This window comes from Argiope bruennichi, chromosome 7 (genome assembly GCF_947563725.1).
Source record: "Argiope bruennichi chromosome 7, qqArgBrue1.1, whole genome shotgun sequence".
In the NCBI taxonomy this organism is placed as follows: Eukaryota; Metazoa; Arthropoda; class Arachnida; order Araneae; family Araneidae; genus Argiope; species Argiope bruennichi.
Window position 1 is genome coordinate 100,889,373 of NC_079157.1, and position 27,029 is coordinate 100,916,401.

General features: G+C 31.1%; 2 protein-coding genes across 4 annotated transcripts in view; one reads left to right on the forward strand and one right to left on the reverse strand.

The window, feature by feature from the left end:
* Window positions 1-27,029, reverse strand: part of LOC129975716 (uncharacterized) — a 36,449-nt gene that overhangs the window by 3,824 nt on the left and 5,596 nt on the right. Inside the window, exons 1-2 of one of the 2 annotated variants that reach the window (XM_056088891.1) lie at window positions 3,630-3,686; window positions 767-877 (exon numbers count right to left, since the gene is read on the reverse strand). In XM_056088891.1, coding sequence (XP_055944866.1) covers window positions 767-877; window positions 3,630-3,672 — 154 coding nt within the window. In that variant the 5' untranslated portion in view covers window positions 3,673-3,686. Of the gene's footprint in view, window positions 1-766; window positions 878-3,629; window positions 3,687-27,029 lie in introns of those variants that run through there. The other variant, XM_056088890.1, reaches the window with a different exon arrangement.
* Window positions 24,975-27,029, forward strand: part of LOC129975715 (unconventional myosin-XV-like) — a 351,522-nt gene continuing 349,467 nt past the window's right edge. For both annotated transcript variants that reach the window (XM_056088888.1, XM_056088889.1), the window contains exon 1: window positions 24,975-25,146. The gene's annotated coding sequence lies outside the window, so the exon portion shown is untranslated. The remainder of the gene's footprint in view (window positions 25,147-27,029) is intronic.

Consider the following 27,029-nt stretch of genomic DNA (forward strand, 5'->3'; position numbering starts at 1 on the left):
ATGAAGCAGTTTCCTCTAAAATATCGTATATTTTTATAATACTACTAAACAAGTAAAATTCACCGCCTATTTTCATGGTTTCGTCAAATGTTTGATAGCGTGAGTTCTTTTTTTTTTTTTTCATTGTTGAAAATTTAAAAAGAAAGATTCTGTCTAATGTCTGAGTAATATAAAAAACGAACAAAAAAGTGAAGTTACAATATCCTGAAAGTTAGCCGATAGATAGATGGCTGGATATTTACATTTTTACTAGATGAGATGGGATTCATCTCTCAATAAGTAGATTCAATGCGCAGTCGAACATAGCAATCGATAATTCATATGCACAATGTTGGACATTTTAAATATTTTTTTTTTATCTCTGACCGTTTATCAATTTTATTTTACATTTTATGCTCATAAATTTAAATCTAAATGATTGAAAAGAAATTAAATCTAACCAATATCTACCTAGAATTAACTGATCAGCAAAGGCGACTAGACAGAAGTGGAAAATGGTGTATGCTCATATTCATTAATTCCGATTTATTCGACGATTTACAAATTACATAAAGCTCTTTTTTTTTTACGTAAGAGTCACGATTTTTCGCCAAGATGGTTGGTTGCGTTATGGTTTCATTTTTTTGCGATTTATCGCGGGTGCACTTTAGTTGGCGGTGTTATTAATCTTTTGAAGATTTGTAGCCTAAGGCCTGAATATTAACAGGTACCTAAAAAATGAGTAAAATCAAATTCATTCTGCGTGTTAAATATTTTTGTTTCTTACCTTTCTTTTCTTCGTATTTTAAATTGTAATATCTGGGCCCTCTTCTCAGAAATGGACTACTTTTCCATTCCACTGGTAACTGATATTCAGAATGAAGTAAATCAAATCTTCCTGTAAAAAGTTTTAAGAAGTCCCTTTAACTTTTACATTAAAAAAACATTAATGTTAATTAGTAATTAACATTAATGTTAATTTGTAATTAACATTTATGTTAATTATTAATTAACATTAGTGTTAATTAATATTATTGTTAATTATTAATTACCATTAGTGTTAATTAATATTAATGTCAATTATTAATTAACATTAATGTTAACGAAATTAACATTTTTAATTCGAAGAAAAAAACTTACAAAACTTTAAAGGAAAAAAGCACTAATTCCAAATAACAATTTCTATTTCATCATGGAATTCCGCAAATATTTTAGTATTTCTTTTATAAATACTTTTTCTTAATTTTTTTATTTTTGTGTTTTGTATTTAAAAAAAAATTATTTATTTATTTTTTCAATTTTTACCATTGATGCGTTCAAAAATTTTTAGTATGACATTAAATAGACCAATTTAATATCTTCCACAACATTTCTCAGAAAAGACGAAAATATGCCTTCAATTATTTATTTATTTACAAACACTATTTTGTAATTGAAAAAAATTGCATTAACAGACGATAATTTAAAATATGCTTAAATATTTACAGAATTTTTTTTTTTTAAAGCGATTTTAAAAAGCTGTTTAATTATTCCATTTAAAATGCTTTAAAAAAGTGCTAACAACCTTTGAATTTACATGCTAGTCTATTTATTTACTTTTTGAATATTCAATTTTTTTTTATACGAGATATTGAAATCTTCAATATATTGAATTCTGAATATGGAAATAATATATATTGAACTTAAATTTTCTTAAGAAAATTCTAAAGTGGATTGAAATCTTTTTCGTGCTGCCATCTAGAAGAAAAGTATGAAACTAAATCTTGTGATTTAAATTTTGTTAAATTAAAGCATGTCTTTAGTTGCTTATTTGTTAAAATTTTATAAGCTTAACTAAAATGGGCTTGAGGTTTTGGAACGAACTGGTTCAAAGCAGAAAATATACGGCTTTATTTTAATTACCTAATAATATTCTGAAAAAAAGTAAATAATTTTTAGTAGCAAATATCAAATACCTTTCTGCAGGGGAAAATATTGCTCTGATGATTTTCGAATTTTCAAACAGGAATATGACTTCTTTGCAAATAATACTTAATATAGCAAATGACACTTCTTTATTAATTTACTTATTGACATCTTTAGTCTTTTTTTCACGTTCATTGGTATACTTCCAAAAATAATAATATGCAAAAATAAATTTTGTATCATTTTAAAATTATGTATATATATATATATATATATATATATATATATATATATATATATAATATGATACAATTTGGTGCCCCTTCATTTTTTGGTGCCGATTTTTTTGACGCCAAGATCGGCGCTAAGGGGATTTTCGGTCGGTAACCCAACAGCAACGTCAATGAAAACAAAACATTATGGAAACCAGAAGTAGTGCTTCATCGCCGAAACTTGTCACCAATCGAAGGGGCACCCAAATCTACACTAGAATCAATTTAAAATTTAAAAAATACTTTTTTTTAACATATTTCTTTACAATGGTTTACATTCTTGCAGAGAAATTCAAACCATTTTAATTGTTCCAACAAATATTTAAACTTCTGATTTTTTCCATTATTGAAGTTAAAGAAAAATTATTCTGCTTAATATATGTGTGTTGTTGTTTCTGATGGCACTTGTTATAGACAAGTCCGCTATTACTATTTAGCGAACCAAGCCGAAATTTTTACGTCTCTGGTTTTTCAGTAGCGCCATCTAGGACCAAGAGTACGATTTTGCTACCTACGCGTCACAACCGTTTTTACGGGCGGACTTTATTCATGCAATTCATTCATTCATTCAACCACAGATCGTAATTTAGATCTGAACCCGGGAACGATCACCTCTGATCCAGTACCACCAGTGGTATTACTCTCGACATGGAGGACTTTGTGACCACGACAGATTTATACGTGCGCCAGCCACTACCATGCACGGAGAGTCTTCGACTGGCGGGTTCGAACTCGCAACTCAAGGGGTGCGAATCCAACGCTACCAACCAGGCTGTCCAGGTCTTAATATATATGTACTTTACATGAAGAATAAGAAGATGAATTATAGAAATCGAAAGACAACACATAGTTAGAAGATAGATGACCCAAGAAGAATAGGTGTGATAAGTTATGAAAATAATACGGCTTTAATGTCTATCATAATTAAAAATACTTCATTCAAGAAAGCATATATATCAAATTACATATAAGAGATTTGATTGGAATTAATTCTACAGTGCATCGGGTAGCTAATTGGTTATACGTTTTTATTTCACTTTATAAGCTTCACATGAGTGTTCCAAAGAACATTTGAACGTTTTAAAAGATAGGACTAAATTGAATTGGAAACTTTATAAAACTTTTGACTCCAAGTTTTGTTTTTTTTTCAGCAAAAAATTTACTGATTCTTTCAGCATAAAATATGAATACTTATTTAAATTAAGTAATTTTCCGATTGGAGTTGTATTACAATTATGATTAACTATTTACATTAACGATTTACAATAATTAACTATTTGATTCCATTAGAATTATACTCATATAAATACAAATAATTATATATGAATAGATTTGCATTATGATCATCACATGAATATCGATTAATTGAAACACAAGAAGATTAGTAGACATTATTTTAAGCTATCCCAACTCAAGTACAGTAATTCGCTTTCTCTTTTAATGATGTGGATAATTACTGAGAAAATAACATACTATTTCTTTTTATGGCCATTCCGTTCCGCGTATCAGAGATCATTCCCAGACCAGAGGAGGATACTAGAAGGAACATTAAAATACGATATGAAGACATTCAGTAAAATGGAATTCATAGTCATATTTATTTATCACAACTTTAATAAACAACTTTCTAAAGCGAAAACATATTGAGTTCAACAATATAATGAAGCAACAGTAAGTCAAAAATATTTAGGCTTTGTTTACAGTGGGAGTACTTTTAGAAATTTGTTTGTTGTAATTAATTTTCTCTTTTTAAATGCTTCTGCTATTGTTGATCGAAAACCACAGGTTATGATTCATTACTTTTTGTCGCTCTTTGCTTAAATATAATTAGTTTAAGGATTATTCTTTACTAGCTGCTTTTTGTGACTCACTGAATTGCCAGTGAAGTTTGGTTTAGTTATATTAACGTCCCGTTTGAAGCAACACTAGGGCTATTTTGGGACGAACTTCTTAATTTTGTACCGTGGTCAGATGACGAGGACGACACCTGAGCTGGCACCCTCCTCTCCACACCACACCAGCGGGAAGACGTTTGGCATGACGGATTTAACGTGCAACAGACCCCCTTACACGACGGTTCTTCGGTGGAATCGGGTCTCGAACCTGAAACCCTCAGTTCCGAAGCCGATACCTTGCCACCAGGCCACCGCGGCCCGATTTGCCAGTGAAATTCGTTATATTAAATTTCAAAACCATTTCATGTCTATGATTCCGTCAAATTGTTATATATCTTAATGGTCTTATATATGATTTGTTTATTACGTATACGGACCTTTCTAATGGAGATGAGTTTTATTATGTTCAGAAAAAAACTTGAATGGCTCTTTCATGTCTCTTCTAACTTTCGCGATATTGTAACTGCACTCCTTTATCCATCTTATAAACTACACGTACATTAAACAGGATCCTTCTTTAGTTTTCAACAACTGAAGAAAATCTCGTAATTAAATAATTGATGAAACAATGAAAGCTATTTCTGTTTCATTCACAAGAATAAAAATATTATCGTGAAATATATTTACTAATTAATTGAAAACAGAATAAAGAATTTTACAGTAACTAAATTACCATGAATGGAAACATAAATTTTTGGTCTTTAAAAAGGTGTAAAAGTAATTTTTGTGCAATAACATTTTCGGAAGTAAGAGCGTAGATGCATCAAAATTTAGCTTAATTTTTAAAAACTAAAATTCTAATTATTTTTTTTAAAAAGCCGATCCATTGTGCACATTTTCATCATCCAATGTATACATGTGCTAAATTTCGTAGCTATAGGCAAAATGGTCTATCCTGAAGAGCACTAGCACACACACGGATAGATATGCATTCATTTTTATTATTAGTAAAGATTGGGACAGACACTTCTCATGCATTTAGAATAATTTATGATATGATAAAAAGTGGTATTAAATCTAGGTAAACAATTTCTCTTACCTCCTATATTATTTTATGCCAAATTAGCAACTGCTTGAAGAATCTACCATATGATCTACATTACATTACTTTTTAATGACACCATTTAAGTTTCACATTCCATTCCATCTAATACCAATTCCATTTAAATTTACTAATTTCCTCCGACAAGCTCAAAGCATTTTTGAGTTATCTTTATTATATACTAGTCGCCTTTGGCGACCAGTCAGTTCGCCAATCTTAATGTTCGTTTAAATTTGAATAATTAAATATTTTATGCAATTCCAACTTTCATAGATTCTTCATCAAAATATTTTAAAACTTCACATTTTGATAGTCATATAATTCACTCATAATATTATAAAGGCCTTCAGTCATAACGTAATATGTATCTCTCTCATTTCCTGTTGGCTCCCGTAGAATTGATGCTTTAAATTAAAGTGGAAAGAATTAATTAATATAAATAATATAATATGCAATTAATATAATAATATTTTTTACTGAAACAATGCATTTTTTTATAATATGATTACTGATAACAGAGTCACGGAGCGTTTAAACTTTATGGGCACTAAATAATATCTTTCTTAATTTATGTAATATCTCAAGAATTTGTCAACAAAATTTTCTCAGATTCATCATGAACAGATCGATTAATTCACAGTGTTATTAATTAATCGATTAATTAACAATGTTATGTTAAAATGCATCAAACACTAAGAAAATAAAATGAATCGTTTAAAATAATCGGTCGAAAACAGGTTTTAAAAAACGATGTACTTAAAACTATAAGCGTATACAAAAAATATATAACTAACATTAATACAATTTAAATGCAAGAGCATGCAACTACCATAAAAATAATTTAAATCAAGAATCATGCGTTGATAATATTGTCAACAATCAGAACACAATGCGCATGCGTGAATCTTCAACGCCAGTTACGGTAACGCAAATGTGTGATTTTTTCTATGCCAGTTGGGTCAACGCTATGCAGATTAGAAAATTTTAATTTCCTTTATTCGGTGTTATTTTAATTCAAAAGTACTTCAGAATGAATCTGAAAGATCGATTAATTAACAATGTTTAATTTTAAATTAATTTAATTTTTCAATAAGAAACATGAGACTGTAGAGCTGGAGTAAATAATCATGTGGGATCAATCATTGTTGATTTTTCAACAAATATGCATCTTTATCGACTTTGTTGAAGGTACCAGAATGAATGTTCATTTTCTGCACATCTGGGAAAATGAAGGTTACTATTGCATGTCACGTTTAAAAAGAGTAATGATCTGATTAAATAAAATTTTATTTTGATGGTTTATGATACTGTGTGATTTCTGACAGTCAGATAAAAGCTATACAGATAATCTTATGGCTAAATGAATTTTTTTTTCCACACAGCATAAATGTGAAGGGGAAAATGAGCTGGGCTTTGCTTGATATAGGAGCTCTACTTTTTACTACTAAATTGAATTATTATTTCTCACTCATTTTAAGTTGCATTTCTAAGTCTGAGGTATTTCTTTCTAGTTCGTATAATAGTCATTTTTGTTTTCATAAAAATTCATTTCTGAATTTTCCATGTAACACACAAATTCAAAACTTATCGAGGCAATTATAAAGGTTGTATAATATAAGGTAATAAGGTACAAAGGTTGTAAATTATAAAGGTAACTGAATCTTGTAAAGTAATAAATTAAGTAATTCGAAAAAAGAGAAAACTGGAGGTAAAATTATTGAAAAATTTTCTAAATTGAAGTTTTTAAAAAGTTATATGCAATACTCTTTGAAATAGAATATATTTTTAATGAAAACCTGCAATAAATATATTTTACTGTAATCAGGAGAGAGCAATAAAATAAATTCTCTGGCAGTAATCAATAGTTCATTATTATTTCGAATACATTATCTTCAAATCAATCTCTTGTTGTGATCATCTGCCAAGATGTGTGGCTCCAATTACCCTTATAATCTCTGGGGAGTAATTGGGAATGCACATTTTGGCAGATGACCACAGCAAGAATTACCTCTACTTCTGGGGGGTAATTTCCAACATATCGAGGTAATTATAAAGATTGATGTAACTGAATTGTAAAGTAATAAATTAAGTAATTCGAAAAAAGAGAAAACTGGAGATATAATTAAGAAAGATATAATTATTGAAAAATTTTCTAAATTGAAGTTTTTAAATAGTTATATGCAATACTCTTTGAAATAGAATATATTTTTATTGAAAAACTGCAATAAATATATTTTGATGTAATCAGGAAAGAGAAATAAAATAAATTCTCTGGCAGTAATCAATAGTTTATTATTATTTCGAATACAGTATCTTCAAATCAATCTCTTGTTGTGATCAACTGCCAAAATGTGCGGCCCCAATTACTCACATAACCTCTGCGGGTAATTGGGAACGCACATTTTGGCATATGATCACAGAAAAAATTACCTCTACTACTGGGGGTAATTCCCAACAAATCGAGGCAATTATAAAAGTTGATTAACTGAATCTGGCAAAGTAATAAATTAAGTAATTCGAAAAAAGAAATGTTTTATTTAATAACCCTTCCAGAATATCAGAACATTAATTGCAGATCTAATTCCTAACTCATTCGATCATTTAAAATAGAAAAGGCTGAAAAATCAGCACTATTATGTCAAAAACAGAATTAAAATCATGGGCGAATCATACCACGAAATTCAAATTAATAAACCATAAGGATATTTCACCACCTGTTACTATAAACTACAACCGAAGGAGCATTATGAAGTCTTCGAAGGAAATACGTTTTGAATTCTGTTCTGTTGCTTACAAAAGGTTTAAAAAAATTTTTCCTTCGGAAGAATAACAATGGATTTAAAATAATAAGGGGGAAAAAAAGGATTGCGAAAATTGAATTTAAATGAAAATAAATTTCATTGCCTTCTTTACATTGAAGGTAAAAGAGGCGTCATTTAATGGTCTTGCTTTTGATAAAAGCTTTAAAATTCCTCATTTAATTTAATGAAAAGAAAGTAAACGCTTGGTAAAAAAAAAACTGAATTTTATCAAGTCAATAGAAAAAGGCGTGGAGAAACCCATCGGAGCCCGAATGACTTTCAAATCCTGGGTAAATGACTTTTTATAACTTCCGTCCAGGGTCAAATCATTGTCCAATATCGGCATGGGTAAAAAAAAAAAATAATAAGTTAGTAACTGTAAAGCGAGCTCAAGGCTCGCAGCTAGTCAGTCAGTTCATCGTTTATTTTTCGCTTTTATTGAGACAAAAATGAATGGCGGGTCATTACTTCTGTATTGGATCCTTGGTTGGTTTGCTTTTTCACTTTTTTTTTTCCTTTTCTTAAAAGAATAAGGAAGTATTTATGGGACTGTTTCTTTCTTTTGTTACAAAAAATGGCTAAACACATCTTCCAATTACCTTGTGGAAACAATGCAGGTAGATTGAAAGGACATGGTAGACGACGGTCTGGATCGGTGATATTGTTAATATGTTATGCAGGTACACTACTGTTTGAAGACACGTAATAGAAAAGATGATTAAAAACTAAAAATCTTTTAATTGTGAGGAAGGATTCTTTTTAAAGATCTATGACATAATAAATGAGGAATGAATTAAAGAACTGACTACTAATTGTCAGCTACTCGTATTGTTATGAAGTATCAAAATGCTTTTCTGTACTTGAAAGGTGGTCTGCAGCGAAGTATGTTTTACAGGCGAAGTTAAATGGGCACATCTTGATTCCCACTGCGACCGTTATTAAAAAGAAGCCTGAAAAACGCCAGAATTACTTGCATTTAGCTTGTTTGTATGGTTGTTTGGCTACTTTTGGCTGTTTTTTACATGATTTGGCTATTTATTGCGATCGCCGTGGAAATCAAGTTGTTCCGTTATATGAATTAGTTTGAGATTGGAAATATGTTTGCTGATTTCATTGAAAGACTGCATTTTACCATATAATTTCGATCTCTTTAGCTAAGCTCTGGTCGTTTTATTCAAAGTTGTCTAGCTAATCCGTTTCATAACTTTCACCTATCTAGCTAACCTAGCTAATAACTCTAAATTATCTAGCTAATCTGACTCGCAATTTTAAGTTGTCTAACTAAGCTTCGAAAATTTATTCACTATCTAGTTAATCTGGATGGAAATTCTAACTTATTTAGGTAATTTTGTGCGAGTGACTTGAAACTGTTGAGGTTTTCTGACCTCTAATTCTAAGCGATCTAACTTATCTAGTTAGCAACTTTAAACGATCTAGTTAATCTAGTTAAGCTAATAATTTAGCTAATCTAGTCTGTAACCTAATCTGACTCGCTAATGTCAGATAATCTAATGTACCTAAGCTAATCTGACCTGCAATTCTAAACCATCTATCTAATCTTCAAAAACTATTGTCATTAGTTAATCTGGACGGAAATTATAACTTATGTAGTTAATTTCATTTGAGTAACTCGAAACTGTCTTGCTGTTCTGACCAATAATTTTAACTATTAATCTCAAATTATCTAAATAATCTGACTAAAATTTTTAGGGTATCTAGCAGCCAGTGTCCTGGCATAAGGGTAGCTCGTCTTCCCCGTGTTCTAGGCGTCCTGGGTTCGAGTCCCAGTTTGGGAATCGTTGTTCTTACTTTTTCTATGTGTGAATGCGCTCTCCTGTAAAAAGGGGTTGTGCAAGCGAATGAGTGATGCGTGAGTAGCAAAGTCATACTCTTGGCCCTAGTCGGCGCTATTGAAAAAACAAGAGATGCGCCACCACCGGCTTAAATCAAGCCCGGTGTCTTCGTAACACCGGGCTTGCCATGGCAAGTGATATAAGAAACAACAACAGGGCATCTAGCATCTTGCTAATCAGTTTCAAATATCAGTTAATTCTGCGACAGGCCTATAATTCTAGATAATCTAGCCAATATTTCTAAGGTATCTAGCTATTCTTGCTTTCAATTTCAAGTATTTATTAATCTAAAAGTAATTTTAAATTAACTAGCTAATCCAGCCTATAATTCTAATGTATCATATAATATAGTCATCTATGTTTCTTTCTTTTTTTAAAAATCTAATTTGACCAATATTTCTCAGTTATCTAGCAAACAAGTTAAAACTTGTCTATTCATTTCGTAAACATCTGAGAATGTATGACCGCCAATTACATGTTATTCTGTACTATGATATCACATTCCTTTTTGCCTTCAAAATAAGCAATGTTGGTACTTATTAACTAACGATGAAAGAGCCAAAACTCGCCAAATGTAACGCCAAAACCAAACTGCTATTGCAACCCTATGAGAGTGCTTTAAATTTACGAGAAGAAAACGAGCATCTGATTAGGCTGTTTACAATTTTTTTTTTTTTTTTTTTTTTTTTTGTGCAAAGTTTACAGGAAGAAAATTATAATTTTTTAGGAAATTGGTTTCGCTAACGAGTCGCCAAACCTTCACCGTTAATTAATAGGTACCGTAATGTTTTCCAAAATCAAGAATGCATGCATCGAAGATTATAGGCGCGATTTAATCGATTTATGCTAACAGTAACAAAAAAATTGATTGATTAATAGAATATACGAAGACTTTGTAAATGAATACTGATAAATGCAAACAGTTGCAAATACTTGTGTGTGTTTTTTCTTCCTAGGAGCATTTTTATGCAAAGTAATATGACTACTGAACAAAGATCTACAAAAGTATAAAAGTATAAAAATAAAGAATATTTGTAACCTTTCATCTTTTTTAACGTTTCGTTATTTCTGACTATAAATTTTGTATCTTTTAATTTTAAACTATTGCGTAATGGTTTAAAGTTATTGGTTGTAAATCTCGCCAAACCGAAACGAAATCACATGTTTGGATGAGTTTCACGCTCATTTTTTTTTTAAATCATGAAAAAAAAATGGCATTTATTTTATAGAAATGCATTACTTTATTTATCATTACCTTTTATGCATTTAAAGTGGTAATAAAAAGAATTTTAATTCTAGTTTCCAAAAACACTGAAGTCAGTTCACACTCTAATTATAGTCGAGGTTCGTTATTTAGCTATTTATATAACTATGGAGTCCATCATCGATTATAAAATATGACCTCAATCAAATAAATCAAAGATAATAAACATTTCCTTATTTTTACTAAACCATTTTTAGATGGTCGTATACGAAGCATGGAGAGACAACGAACGTTAATCAGGAAAAAATTCCAGTACAAGATTTCGAATGAAGCAGAACGTTTTCAGACATCCGCGAGTCCGAAAAACACACTTTTGGAATTATATCTGTTTGTTTGTGAATACGACAACACAAAAACACATTGAGCTAGAGAAATGAAATCTAACGCATTGTTGTTGTTGTTTCTTATGGCACTTGCCATGGACAAGACCGCTGTTACGAAGACAGCGATTTTAAGCCGGTGGGGGAGCGCCTCTTGTTTTTATAGTAGCGCCATCTAGGGCCAAGAGAACGACTTAGCTACACACACGTCACAACCCTTTTTAGGGGGCGGACTTCATTTACCCACTTTATTCACTCGTCCACAAATCGTAATTTAGACCTGAATCAGGGAACGATCACCCCTGACCCAGTACCCCGAGTGGTATTAAACGTATTGTTTTAACACCAAATTTAGCGATTGAATATTCTCGTTTTTGACATCCTTGAGTCCTCAAAACGCCTTTTTAGAAAGATATCCGTCTATGAATACAATAATTCAAAAACACATTGAGATAGAATGAATCAATTGGATATGTTGTCCTAACACCAAATGTATCGATTTTTATTGAATATTTCTCGAGCTTTTGAATGAATCTCCACATTTTAGATCTCCTTGAGCCATCAAAATATATTTTTAGAATGATATTTGTCTCTGAATACGATAATTCAAAAACACATTGAAGTTAGAAAGATGAAATAGGATATATTCTTCTAGCACCAAATTCATACATATTTTTTATTGAAAATGACTCGAGATTTCGGATGAATCTCTTTAGATTTCTTTGTATCCCAAAACACATTTCTAAAATTGTGTGTGTGTGTTTGGCTGTGAGCACGATAGCTGAAAAACGCATTGAGCTAGATTAATCAGATTTGGTATGATGTCCAAACATCAAATTTGTTGATTTTCATCGAATTTGCGGACTTTCGTCAAAATGTAGGCGATATCCGTCATTTCAAATATGAATATGAGTCCGATACTACACACACACAAAACCCCCTCAAAAATTTGGTATCAACGGAATTGTAGTATGTTTTAGATTTTTGGCCAAAATATCCCATGGGGGGGTGTTTGTTTATATGTATATTAGCGATTATGAGAAAGCGAAGGAATTGTAATGGGTAATGAATAATGAATGGTCTACAATAACATTAATTGAAAATATCATACCCAGGTGTGATAAACCATTAAAAACCATATCGATAACCCAGACCTTCCACCATCGGATGATGATTAGTTTACAAAATCATTTTAATGATAAAAATTAGAATTATAATGACGACCTCAAATCGCTCGTGGTTTAGTTTTTTGTTGATAAGGACCAGAAATCATATACACGCGGAATTTTGAAGTTACCAGAGAAATTCCAAAAAGACATCAAACCGAATGGAAGATGTTTTATTGATTGTCATTTTTTGCATAGAAAAAATTGAGCCTTGTTTTATAACCGAAACTTGCTTTCTCACCAATTTCAATGGTGTATCAGCCTATAAAGATTATCATGTTAAAATCTGATTTTCTAAAACTTTATCATTTTATTTTGAGTTATCAAAACATTATAAACCTTTTTCATAACGTTAAATTTGAAATAAATATGTTTCTTATATTCTTTCTGTGAGGTCAAAGACATCTTTCCATTCCTATACATAAAACTCACTGAAAGCCAGTGGAAGTGTTCTTCTCGAAGCTTTTCCGCATTCTCTTCAAAAATTGTCTCATTTCTCTATCTCTCCATGATACTGTGCATCATGGGTAACGCCTTCCATGGTATTGCGAACGCCTGTGAACGCCTTCCATGGTATTGGCGCATAACAGCTACGAAATATGGATCTTTCCCACTATCTAGCATTTTTACTTTCTGATATGTGCAGTAGAGAAAGTATAGTAATCATTAAAAAAAATCGAATTTGAGATTTGGACGAATCTTAGCATTTTAGACTTCCCTGAATTGGAAAAACACATGTTTGGGAAATGTCCGTCTGTCTGTCTGTGACAACGAAAACTCAAAAACGCTTTGAACTAAATGGTGAAATTTAGTATACGGTCTTTGCTCAAATATGCAAATTTCCATCAAATTTTCCATTAAAAATTTCCATTCCAAATTTTCCATTTTCCATTAAAATCTGTTCAGAGGAAATTCATCTGTCCGTTTGGTCGAATATAATTAACACAATAATTACAAAACAATGAAAGTTAGATAGCTAAAATTCGGTACACAGATTCAAGGTCTGTAGTCTACACACCTGTCAAATTTTGAGCCAAATGCAACAACGGGTTGACTGTCTGTCAGTCTGTACTTTCAGAAATATGTAAAATCGAAAATTTAAAAACGCGATGACTTAAATATATCAAATTTAATATGGGATTTTGTGACTATAAGTGCAGTTTTGAGTCAAATTTTTGTTTCAATCGCAGGTCTAAAACACAAATTCGGGTTTTCAGTTATAATTAGCCTCCTACCAGAGATTAATCGCCAAATAATTCGCCAAGAATGACACGTAAAATTCACAGTAAATGCGAAATTCACGCCAAAATTTAATATTTCGTAACTATCTTACGCTAATTTAATGCAAGGCGTTTTCTGGAAGGAAAAGTTTCTTAGGGGCTAGGATAGCCTAGTTGGTAGGGCTTTGGATTCGCGTCCCTTGGGTTGAACCCTTCCGGCCGAAGACTCTCCGTGTGTGTGGTGGCTGGCGCACGTATAAATCTGTCGTGGTCACAAAGTCCTCCATGTCGAGAGTAATACCACTGGGGACACTGATTCAGGGGTGATCATTCGCTGGTTCGGGTGTAAATTACGACCTGTGAATGAAATGCATGAATAAACCTACAAAAAGGGTTGTGATGCTTGTGCTTCTAAGACGTACTTTTGGCCCTAGATGGCGCTACTAAAAAACAAGAGACGTATCCTTTGCTTATAATCATTGACTTCGTCAGTGGGCTTGTCTATGACGAATGCCATTAGAAACAACAACAACAAAGTTTATTAGAGAGTATGCAAGAAAGTTTTAAGGAGACCACTCTCACTGGTTTCTAAATCTATCGTACGAATATGTATTATGGAGGCCTTTTTGCCAATCAATTAAAACTAAAATCAGGCACAGATTGATGATATTTTTATTGATTTAGATAATTATGAATAGTTGCCTTTACATTCATGAGAAAGTACATATCGGCAGTCTGTCGACTCCTTCACAAATTTGGTTCAAAAGTTGAATAAGAATAGGCAACTTAGATGCTACACCTGTGTGCCAAATTTTATATTTCATCGGTTATTTATCTCTCATCTTACTTACTTTTTGTTTGTTTATTAAATATGTTTTGTACATTGTGGAATAGGCCGGTACAGCTTGGTTGGTAGGACGTTGGATTCGCGTCCGTTGGGTTTTGAGTTCGAATCCCGCCTGTCGTAGACTCCCCGTGTGTGTGGTAGCAGACGCACGCATAAATCTGTTGCGGTCACGAAGTCCTCCATGTCGAGAGTAATACCTCTGGGGGTACGGATCAGGGGTGATCATTCTCTGATTCAGGTCTAAATTACGATCTGTGGTTGAGTGAATGTAATGTATGAATGAAGTCCGTCCCGTAAAACGGGTTGTGACTAGGGCTCTTGGCCCTAGGTGGCGCTACTGAAAAAACAAGAGACGTACCCTTGGCTTAATCCACAAATGACTTCTTAAAGTCAGTGAGCTTCTCTAGGACAAGTGCCATTAGAAACAACAACAACGTTATCGAGCTCTTGCTCTCGAATAGCCAGACAGGCTTCCTCTGAATGGATTTTGTTCAAACTTTAATAGTAGTCTATAAATTAGTTGTAATAACCGCCCGTTTGTTTAGCTCGAACTATTTTTATGTTATCGTGCTATAGACAGACAGACATAATACTGGAAATGTGCTTTTCGAACTCTGTGAGGTCTGAAACGTTGAAATTCGTCAAAATTTCGATTTCGATTTTTTTTTTTTTTTTTTTTTTTTTTTTTACGATTATAATATTTCCTTTAATGACTCTTTATGACAGTGTACGTAAAAGTTCCCTTTTAACTGCCCGCACACAATTTGACCTTCGCTTCATTTCATTTTACAGTGGGAAACGTGCGGCGGCGATTTTACTGGCGCACGTTCGTGTTGTGTACACACAAAACAATCCTCGTAAACTGAGCAAACACACACAGCAAACATGCAGAGCGAATCGGGAATTTTCTCCGCTATCTTCCATAGTTGAGACTTGTGCGTGTCGAGATTTTTAAAGAAACAACATTCTCTCGTTTCTCATGCTACGTTCATTTCACTGAATGCTGAAAGTCTGTAAATATAGTTACGATGTTTTTATATTTATTTTAGTTAAACAGACAACTCGTTTTGAAGGTATCCGAAGTTTATTTTGGGATATATCGAATCTTTCTCAAAAGAAGAAAGTGACATTTTAGTGGTCACATCTTCTATGAAAGCTTCCACACCACACTAAGAGGAGAATTATTGGTAGCGTATATTAGGTTATAGTTAGCTCTAATCGATTCATTTTCAGTTACCTGACTAATCATCTTAATAACTCTAAACTTTCTATCTAATCTGTATAAAAATTCTAAACTATTCAGGTAAGTTGGTAATTCTAAGCTATCTAACTAATATATCCAAGTAATTTAAAGCTATCTAGTCAAAAAATTTTATCTGACTAATTTAGCCAATAATTATAAACAATTTTTCCATAAATTCTAATCTACCTAGCTAATCTAGTTAGTAACTCAGCTACTTAACTAATCTAGTTAGTAACTCAGCTACCTTGCTAATCTAGTTAGAAACTAAACTACCTAGCTAATCTAGTTAGTGACTCAGCTACCTAGCTAATCTAGTTAGTAACAAAACTACCTAGCTAATCTAATTAGTTACTAAACTTCCTAACAAATCTAGTTAGTAACTAAGCTACCTGGCTAATCTACTTAGTAACTCAGGTATCTAGTTAATCTAGTTAGTAACTCAGCTACCGAGCTAATCTAGTTCGTAACTCAGCTACCTAGCTAATAGTTAGTAACAAAACTACCTAGCTAATCAAGTTAGTAACTAAGCTACCTAGCTAATCTAGTTAGTAATTAAGCTATATAGTTAAGCTAGTTAGTAACTAAGCTACCTGGCTAATCTGCTTAGTAACTCAGCTACCTAGCTAATCTAATTAGTTACTAAATTACTTAGCAAATCTAGTTAGTAATTAAGTTACTTAGCTAATCTAGTTAGTAACTAAGCTTCCTAGCAAATCTACTTAGTAACTCAGCTATCTAGTTAATCTACTTAGTAACTCAGCTATCTAGTTAATCTAGTTAGTAACTAAGCTACCTGGCTAATCTACTTAGTAACTCAGCTTTTAGTTAATCTAGTTAGTAACTCAGCTACCTAGCTAATCTAGTTAGTAACTCAACTACCTAGCTAATCTATTTAGCAATTAAGCTATCAATGCTAATTTAGTTAGTAACTAAACTACCTAGCTAATCTAGTTAGTAATTAAGCTATCTAGCTAATCTGGCCAATAATTCTAAGCTATCTAGGTAATTAGATTGGCAACTCAAAACTATCTGGTTAATTTCGTTAATAATTCTAAGCAATCTAGCTAATAGGTCTTATGCATAGAGGATCATAGCATGTAATTGTGTCTCGAATGAGCGATCTTCGGACCACGAAGCAACTACCCTGTACCGGGGTCTTAGAAAAGCTACATAATTAAATCATAATTTCATATGTATGAAATATTTACTTCATATTATTTGGGAGTGTTCATATCATTTACATGAGAAGGGATGCACGTGGACAGAGCTAATGGTTTAGATTTACTTGTGTTACTTTGTAGCTTGTTACAAGCCTCATCAGCCATATGGTAAGTGAATAGATGGGTTTACAAGGAGTGCTGATTGGTCAGCCAGAGCATGACATATATTAACTAGACAGGAAGTGAATAGATTAATTAACAGGGAATCTTGGGCTCCGTCTAGATTTATAAGTTAACAAACATTATTTAAGGGCATTCAATGTTTACAAAGAGAGACAAGGAACAGGGACAAATTAACTCTTTTTTTCAACATCTCCACCCTCTAAATCTATAACAATGACACATTTCAGTGCCATAATGTTAATATTGTCTCATTGAAAAGAAGCAGTCGACTCTCCAAAGTCAAATGGTCATCACACTGGTCTCATAATCAAGAGTTGGTAAGTTCGAATCCCACTCGATACAAATAAGATTTAAAATTTGTGTAAATATTTTTCCTAGATTTATGCTCTCTTTTATTTCGTGTTGCAGAAGATTCGGGACCTTTCTTTAATTTACCAGATAAGTGCTCTGGACTTTTCTTACTGACTCAGAAAAGTATTCTGTAACTTTCCCTGCTGGTATAATAGCCGAATATCTCTCACTCACGGTGTTCTGAGTTGTGCAGAGCTTCTTTTTGTACTCCGCTCCTTGAGTTGAGTTCATGAATCGGTTTAGCTTTACTTCCTGTGTGTCATTCAGTCCCACGCTTAAGTACCAACGTGACAATATTATTTGAGTCGAATGAGATTTTTAACTGTATATTTGAATTTTAATCAAGTTGGTGACGTCATTCTAATAAGTGGGTCTGAATAGTTAGCGGGAATGACATAAGAATTGTGAGATGAAAAATGAAACCATTTTGATAATTTAAGAGGCTGGTATCATCAAACTTTTTCCAGCCGGCTGCGGTGCACTCCTTCATAAAAGGAGATTGGAATTATATCAATAATGAAAAGCAGTGTGTGTGTGTGTGTGTGTGGAGGGGGGTTTACTGAGTTAAAAAAAACGTATTTATTAAAGTCTTATTATTTCTCCAGTTTTATTCCCTACCCTCCCTCAGCAAATGCGCTCGTCTGTTTGAAGTCGAAGGGCAGCCGGAAGTTTGCTAAAATCGTACTTAACAGTGGATTGTGAGAGATTAACCAAGGGAATTTTCAAAGTAATCATATAATCAATTTTTACGCTACCCTAGTTCCTAGTAATTTCTTTGACTTAATTTTTTTTCTGAATCCAGGGGAATTTGAAATGAAGAAATTCATTAGAATCATGAGGTGGAATTTCATTGCAATTATAATGTTTTCTTTTTATGTTTTCCATATAGAATTTACTCGACGAATGTATGTCTACCCGAAAATATCTTGCATATTTCTGTATTAAATTTTATCGATTCTCCCCACCATTTTACCACCACACACAAAAATTGTGGGATAAGGCTGTGAACACTCAAAGTTCTCTTTTATAAATCCACATATATGTATTTTTTGCTTTATAGCGCTTATAGCGCTTCTTAGCTTTATAACGCGTTTTATGCATGAAGAGCAAAAAAATAATATTTATTTTGAGTACTTTATTTTCGACGAATTGAAACGGAAATTTGAAACAGAACTACAATTCGAATGCGATATTTTCCCTATCTAAATAATTGCGTTTTTGAGTTATCGCGTTTATCACAGGAAAGAACAGACAAACAAATGGCAAATATTTTGAAAAAAAAATTCGTCAAAATTTTATAAGAACTGTACTTAAACTTTATTACACTTTAAATGCATAAGTTGAGTACCAAATTTCACCCAACTAGCTCTATAGGTTTCCTCATTATTCTATTCATTTGCATTGAAACATGCAGACTGCCTGTGAATGGGTTTCGTTTAAAATTGAATAAAAGTCTACTAACTTTGCGTAAAGATCACATACCAAATTTCAACAACCTCTTTTATATTAGCATGCAATTTTTCGCGATTAACCTTTCAATTGCGGTTAATGCATCAATATCAGAAAGCCGAATCTGTACTTTCAATGTGTGTGTTTTTTTTTTCAAATGAATAAAATTCAATCAGATACAAAACTACAATTGTAGTCTCTAAGTCACTCACCAAATTTCATATAGTTAAGTGATCGCGTTTTTGACTAAGCTCCTTTGCATGCTTATGAAAATAAAGACCGACAAACAGTCAGTCCCTTGACAGATAGGGTTCTAAATATGGCTATGCCTACATTTTAGATTTTAAATATATGCGCACTAATTTTTATTCGTCTTGCCGACTTAGATTTGTAGTCATTGTGTCAATTTATAATCGGATAGACGGACGTCCTTTGAAGGAGTTTCGCTCAAAATTTCACAGAAACTTACAAATATAGAGATCTTATACCAAATTTCAACCATCTAGTCCAAAATGTTTTTGATTTATCATTTTCCAAGTCGGATATAATTCAACCAGCGGGAATGTATGATTCTCGCATACTCTTTAATAAACTTGTCATGCCAGAGAACGCCTTACATGGCATTAACATACAATAATTACCAAACATTAGCCTTTGGCGTGAATTTGGCATTTTAACTGAACAAATCATGGGATCCTTGGCGAGCTTTTTAGCGATGAATCCGTGGCATGCTATTAATAACATCTAAAAATCGAATTTGTGTTTTAGACGCATTTTCCTCAGGGATTGAAACCAACATTTCTTACAAAACACCTGTTGTCAGAAAATCGTACACCAAATTTTATATATTTAATCCTCTGCGTTTTTGAATTATCGCTTTTACATGTTTCTGAAAGTACAGACCGACAGACAGTCACCCATAGTTGGATTTGTCTCAAAATCTGACTGATGTCTACACTATAGATATGTTACATCTGTGCACTGTATTTTATCTATCTAAGTCTGTTAAATTATATTCGAACAGCCGGACTTCTTCCGAACAGGTTTTACACACAATAGAAATTTGATAAAATTTGGTGTAAAAACAGTATACCAAATTTTAATCGTTTAGCTCAAAACGTTTTTGAGTTATCTTTGTTACAAAACAGACGGACATTTTCCAAAAATGTATTCTCCGGTCTAAAATGTGAAGACTCATCAAAATCTAGAGTTCGAATTTTTTGACGATTATTATACTTTATCCATTCTATGCATACGAGAAAATAAAAATGTGTTTTTCGGGTTCATGGTGATCTGAATCGTGGAGAAACATCAGAATTTTGATATCGGATTTTTTTATGATTAGAACACTGTCCCTTTTTATAATTCATATACGAGAAAGTGAAAAAAAAAAAGTGATAGTGTCCTCTAGACATCTCCATTACAGAATGATGGCTGAAATAGTGTAGTGGTTCTTTGAAAAGCACTACCCATCATGGAAGAAAAACGGCAATACGCGTTTTTTAATATGCCGCAATGCATCACAGCAGACATCGCAGGGAACGAAAAAACCCGCTGACTCATGCAGAACGAAGGTGAAAAAGAAAAGGAGTGAATGTGTAATAAAGAACGAGTAATAGTACTTTTTGCTGGTTAGAGTACACTGGGATGATGCAATGGGGTTGTCGAAGATCCTAAACATTTGAAATTCTAATAAGCACTTTGAAGAATAGAAAGATAGGATTCACTGAGTTGAAATATGGAAGTGGTCTCTGGAGATGAATATAGTATATGAACAGAGATAACAACTATACCTTAAAAGAAAATACAGCTAAAATAGAACGCAAACTGACATAAATTGTCTCTTTGCTACTTTTATGTAGTGGATATTTTGACAATATGATGCATCTGGCGTTCAGCTTCGGTTATCTAGTTTTCAAGAGAAGAAAACTGAGAATTCATTTTGGATTTCATTCTTTTGACGAATTGGATGCAGATTTTGATACAAATTTATATTTTTGAAATCAAAATTACATGTTAAAATTCATTCATCTAACTTGTTTTGAGAAAGTTCACTTATTCAAGAAGCGCAAATGTTAATCAATGTACAATTTAGGTCTAATCTATACTTATAATAAAGCTCAATGTGTGTGTGTGTGTGTGTGTGTATGTGTGTGTGTGTGTGTTGGCGCTCTACAGGTCAGACCATTCAACCTACAGCTACCAAATTTGGCACGTGTATACCTTGGAGGCCGGAAATGTGCACCTGGGGGTTATTTTTTCGAATTTTTAATTAGAATATTATTTATTTAAAAATTAAGCGAAATTTTGGCGTGTTCTGCTATAACTTCCGAAAATATTACCGCACAAAAAAGATTTTTACATGAAGTTAAAGATCAAAAATTTATCTTTTAAATGATACTAATGTTTTAACCTTAAAATTAAATTTCTATTTTTAATGAATTTTTAAATAAATATTTTAACTATATTTTTCAACAATTTTTTTCGTACAAAACAAAAATAAAATTTAAGCTGCACGAGCACGTTTCGCATTCATGGGGGGAAAAAGCTTTTTTCAAAGTGTTGCCATCACATTGATTAAAGCTCCAACTAAAAATAAATTAAATCTTTTTGGAAATGAAATCTGCAAAAATATAATCTTCGGCACGTGTCTGTAGGAAATGAAACAAATATGAAATATTATTTTTTCTAAAAAATAAATTCAAGAAAAATTATTTTATGATCTTTTACACTCTCTATATCATTAATCCAATAAATCAGTTTTATTTTAAGCCAAGTTTTGTTTAATATGAACAGGATATCCATTCAAATCAGGGCCACACAGCTAATTTGTAAACCTTTAGTAAGACACAGATCTGCTAAAATGGTTTAAATGGAAAATGATTATATTTTATGTAACTTGATTCAATAAATGCTCTAATAAATAATGAATTTTTGATTTTACATAAAGCTTTTGCTGGGGAAATCACGAATAACAAAATGTTCTTGAAACACTAACATTTTAAATAAAGAGAGTTAGTTTCCAATCAACTAAATCAATCACTTAAACTGACTGATTTATGAAAATTTGAACATCACTATTCAATAAAAAAAGGATAATTTTAGATTTTCCATCGATCGTTTCAAAGAAAATACGCCAATCAGCGCGCAGGTTTCTAAAGATTAATTGGCCTAAGATTATGAAAATGTTGAGTTTTTCTAAATTTTTAACATTCAAAACTTTATAAATAAGTCTTAGTTGATCGTGGAAAATAGAAGCATTCATTCATTTTTTTAAAATTAGGTGTGTCCAGAATATTTCTCAGAATATGATACCTTATTGCATTAAATTTAGACTTCATAATTTTTGAAATATAGTTATAGGCCGGAACAAAATATTATTATTGATTTCATTTCAATCCTTTTGAAAGCAAAACAAAAAATTAATTTTATGCTGAGAAATTTTTGTTGAATTATCGTTTGAAATATTACATAAATTATGAAAAATATTTTGTAGTTCACATAAGACTTAAATACCGAGCGATTCTGTTTGCAATACTCGTATTCAATAATAATAATAATAAATAAATAACAATAAAGATGTTAAATAAAATAAAAAGCTTGGTTTTATTAAAAAATATCTTTATATTAATTGCAATTTCATCATTTCCACTTTAAATTAAAGTTGAAGTTTTATCGGAAATGACAACAAATTAGCAAAATATATATAGTAAATTGAACGAAACGATCTAAACAACAGTATAAGCTTGGAATGACTATCAAAATTTGAAGATTAAAAAGGTTTTGTTTGAGAATCTATTAAGAGACCAGTTACTTAAAATATTTAATTGAAAATTGTAGCGAGCGGTAATACTGGCGAACCGGCTGGTCGCCAAAGGCGGCTAGTATTACATATATATGTAATGATATTTTAATTCTAATTTCAATTAAATTAATTTCCAAGATTTTATCTTAATTTAGCCCATAGAAACTTCATTCTGAAAATATTCTCTTATTTCGTGATCCAATTCCACTTTCGGTTTAATTAATCCCTTTGTAAAGATAATGCGCCATCAGTACTACATATCAAATGAAAGTGATCCATTCGGTGCCCTTGAAAAGGTGTCAAAGGTCAACACATGTATTCCATTGGCGCGTGGCCAGAAGTCCTATATTATATAAAACTAGTGATCATTTGTTTCGCGCTTTTTTTCTTACTTCTGCTTTTGTGCCGCGCTGCGTCTGCTTGTAAATAAATTGCTTTCCCGAGATGGATATTAAAGAGAATTAAAAATATAACGTCTCGTCTATGTCTTCAAACCTGCACTCTGCTTCAACCAAAATAATGTTACATATTATTTAGCCGTCAGGATTCGAAAAAAAAAATCAATTATATATATATATATATATATATATATATATATATATATATATATATATATATATATATATATGCAATTCTAGTAATAGTTATATATACAAAATTTCATCCATCTAGCTCGTTTAATTCGTGAGTTAAGAGTTTTCACCTACATGAATTGGTTAATAGATTAGATCATCCGTGTTAGATCCATCTCATAGTCTGCATCCATTTGTTAACTGATTTATTTCATAAATGGACTAAATTCATTAACTTTGTGTAATGTAGAATCTACAAATCTACACTTTTGATGTCAAAAATACATACTAAAATTCATTCATTTAACTTGCATGTTTGAGAATATTTACATATTCAAAAATCGCAAATGTTAACTAACATAAAGATTGGATCTAATATTACATATAGATACGCAATTCTGGTGATAATTGTAAATACCAAATTACATCCATCTAGCTCGTTTCATTTGTGAATTAAGAGTGGACGAGTTGGTTGGCAGATTAAACCACCCATGTTAGATCCATCTAATCGTCGTATTCATCAGAATTAACTGATTTAGTTCATAAATGAACTGAATTAATTAATTTTATGTAATGTTTAATTAATTTCAAACAATCGTTTCTCAGCAGTAAGGCAGGAAAAAGTACATGATTAATTAAAATTATTTCATTTGAATGGATTAAAAAAAATCTCGTACTCTTAATGGAGAAAAAAAATCATATTATATTATTTCTTATTTACATATTTAGTTTTTTTAAAGGATAATTTTTCAAAATAAAGTTTAATTGGTGCATCTACTTAAATAAATAAAATAAAAAAATAATAGAATCTTAAAAAAATAAAATAAAATAAATAAAAATTATAGATATTAAGTGTACATTTATAATATAAATTAAAAATATTGATATTGTTGAACATTTTTCCGTAGATTAAATTTTAAGCGCTCTATTGAGTTAAATATAAATAATTTTGTAAAAAGCTTAAGAATTTATTAATTTGTTAAAATATTTTTAATTCATTAGTTAAAAGAAAAAAATAAATAATAAAATTCTACATCTTGTTCTTGTCGAATGTGGAATTTAGTAAAAATAATTTTTTCTTCTGAAAATTAAATATTCTTTTATTACTTTAAATAAAAGCAATCGCAATCAAACCAGGAAAATATGATTGTTTATAAAAACTTAGTGTTTGACTTATTACTTCTAGTAAAAAAATAAAAAAGTAATATAAAATAAATCGTTTTCTCTCAATATTTAAAAAGAATGTGATACAGTTATAATATTAATTCCTTCGATAATTTTCTCTTTGGGCGGAATTCAGGCAGAAAAGAAAAGAACAATTATTAATGTCCTAAAAATGCTACACGGCAATATTTCTTCAATCAAGTCGTTGCAGACACGGCCACTTCATTCCACACTCCGTCTAAACCCGACGTCAGAATTTCGAGTTGGCGACCGGCACCTTCCACTGCCTCAATCAACTTTACAACCTGCCCTTCCTCCCCACCCGGCATACCTACGCGTTCCAACCGACCAATCACCAATCCTCTCACATGCCTTACCTGTCTTTCAACTCCCGCAGCCAATGGAGCACCTCAACTCAACCTGACGATTTCCAGAGCCACCTGTTGACGTTACAAACTTTCTGCCTTCAATCGAATCCCCGTATCGTAAACTGGGAGAACTGTATACCGCGGAAAAATCTGTCGGTTGTAAATATTTTCTTTCAGTGTGTAGTGTTTTTGTACAGCGCTGGTGTGAATTTATAGTGTACTGTGGCTTATTAATTGGATTGTTGTGAATATACCCTGTGCTGTGATTATTAGGAACGATGCAAAAGGTTAGTTTTGTTTTCTCGTTTTTATAAATTCGTTTTCTTCTCCTACGCTGTTGGCCTATTTCGTTAAGAAAAACCTCTAGTGAATGATTCATTCTATGCGGGTACTCACTCGTTTGCCTTGCCGCTTATATGAATAAAAATGTAGTACATTTATTTTCATTTGGGGCATTCATGAAATTTAAATGTGTGCCACAATCGACAAAAATCGAATTTAATTACATACTGGAATTCTAAATAGAAGACTTTTACAATTATGACAAGTGAAAAATTATCTGGATTTTTTGTTTATTGCATACAAACAATATTTACTTTTATTCGCCGTGACAAAGCAATTAATTAGAAGAGTGAAAAGTTCGTATTCGTTTGTTAATTTGTGATTAAATACATCTTGTTATACGAAAACAAACGATATTTTTGCTTAGTTCGTGAAATTCTTAATTGATTGCAAGTTTATTAACATTTGCTTTATTCTTTCTTTTGAAATTTTATTAAAGAATTTTATTAATAAAATATTGAAATAAAATAATAAAATAATTCTTTTCCTAAAATATTTATGAGAAAAGGCATCAATTATAAAAGAATTTTGGATCGGTAATTTTGATTTGGCGAATTACAAATAAAAATTTAAAAATATTCCCTATATACACATATATCGACTCATTTTTTTTTTTTTTTACTGTGATGAGAACTAATTTTTAATACAATAAAAAATATAGCAGTATTTATACAATAACTTTTTATTTTAAAAATCGTGTCAATACAAACAGACGATCCCCTCCCCCCTCCCTTCCTTCATACGTAGAAGTTTCGATTTGGCTGTAATTCATGAATATTACTTAGTCTACGTAAATTTTATAGCAATATTTTAATAAATTTTTTTCTCAAAATTTAAAAGTAAAAGAGAAAGAACTGCTTGCTAATAATAGTTTCTGCTAATTGAAGCAATTGATTTTTATTCAAATGCAAAATCTCCTTTTTCGCAGCGATTTCACGAGCATTCTATCATAGGATTTTTTTTAACATTTTTTTTTCCTAATAAATAAACACCAAATTATATTAGTTGTCGATTCATACATTTATTATTTTAATAACAAAAATGTAAGGATTTAAATATTTTTATTTAAATGTCTTGAAAAATTTCTTGCTAGAGTTTAGAATTCATAAGAATATGGTTGAATGAATCCATGAAAATGTTCAGAATGTTGAAAAATACTTTTATTATATTAAAATTCCATCTTATCAAATTTTTATTTAAAATAATTGAATTTATTTGATAAATTGCTTGCTAAATTTTCCTAAAATATATAGAATTGCTTTGCAGTCATTCGTAACATTAAACAAAAAAAGTTTATTTATTGATATGTTTTGATTATATGGTTGTTTCCATTTAATTTTGTTTATTCTTTTCTTGTGGAAGTCATTGTCTATTATGCTTTGACAAAAGAATTTGTTTTAAATCGCTACGAAAAAAAAAATGTTTGTTTACTTAAATTTTTCAAAACTCGGTAAAGCGTTTCAGAAACACAAATAATGAATCATATTTCACATCTGTTTCGGATTTATCTTGTTTCTAAAATAAAAATAAATATTTCTTGTTTACAAATATGGTGTCTTATTTAACTTTTATATTTAAAATAAAATGGATGAAAAATTCGAATTATTTTTTATGATTACTTTTAATACAAACAATCCAAAATTATCATTGTTTTTGAAATCTGAATGATACGATTCATAGTTTTGCAATATATATATAATAAGTAAACCTCGTTTCAGGATCATTTTTATTTAAATATAAATAAACAATCGTGCTTTATTCGTTTTTTTAATATTGGATGCATTTTCAAAAAAAAAAAAAAAAATGCAACTTGAATTTTTTTCAGTTT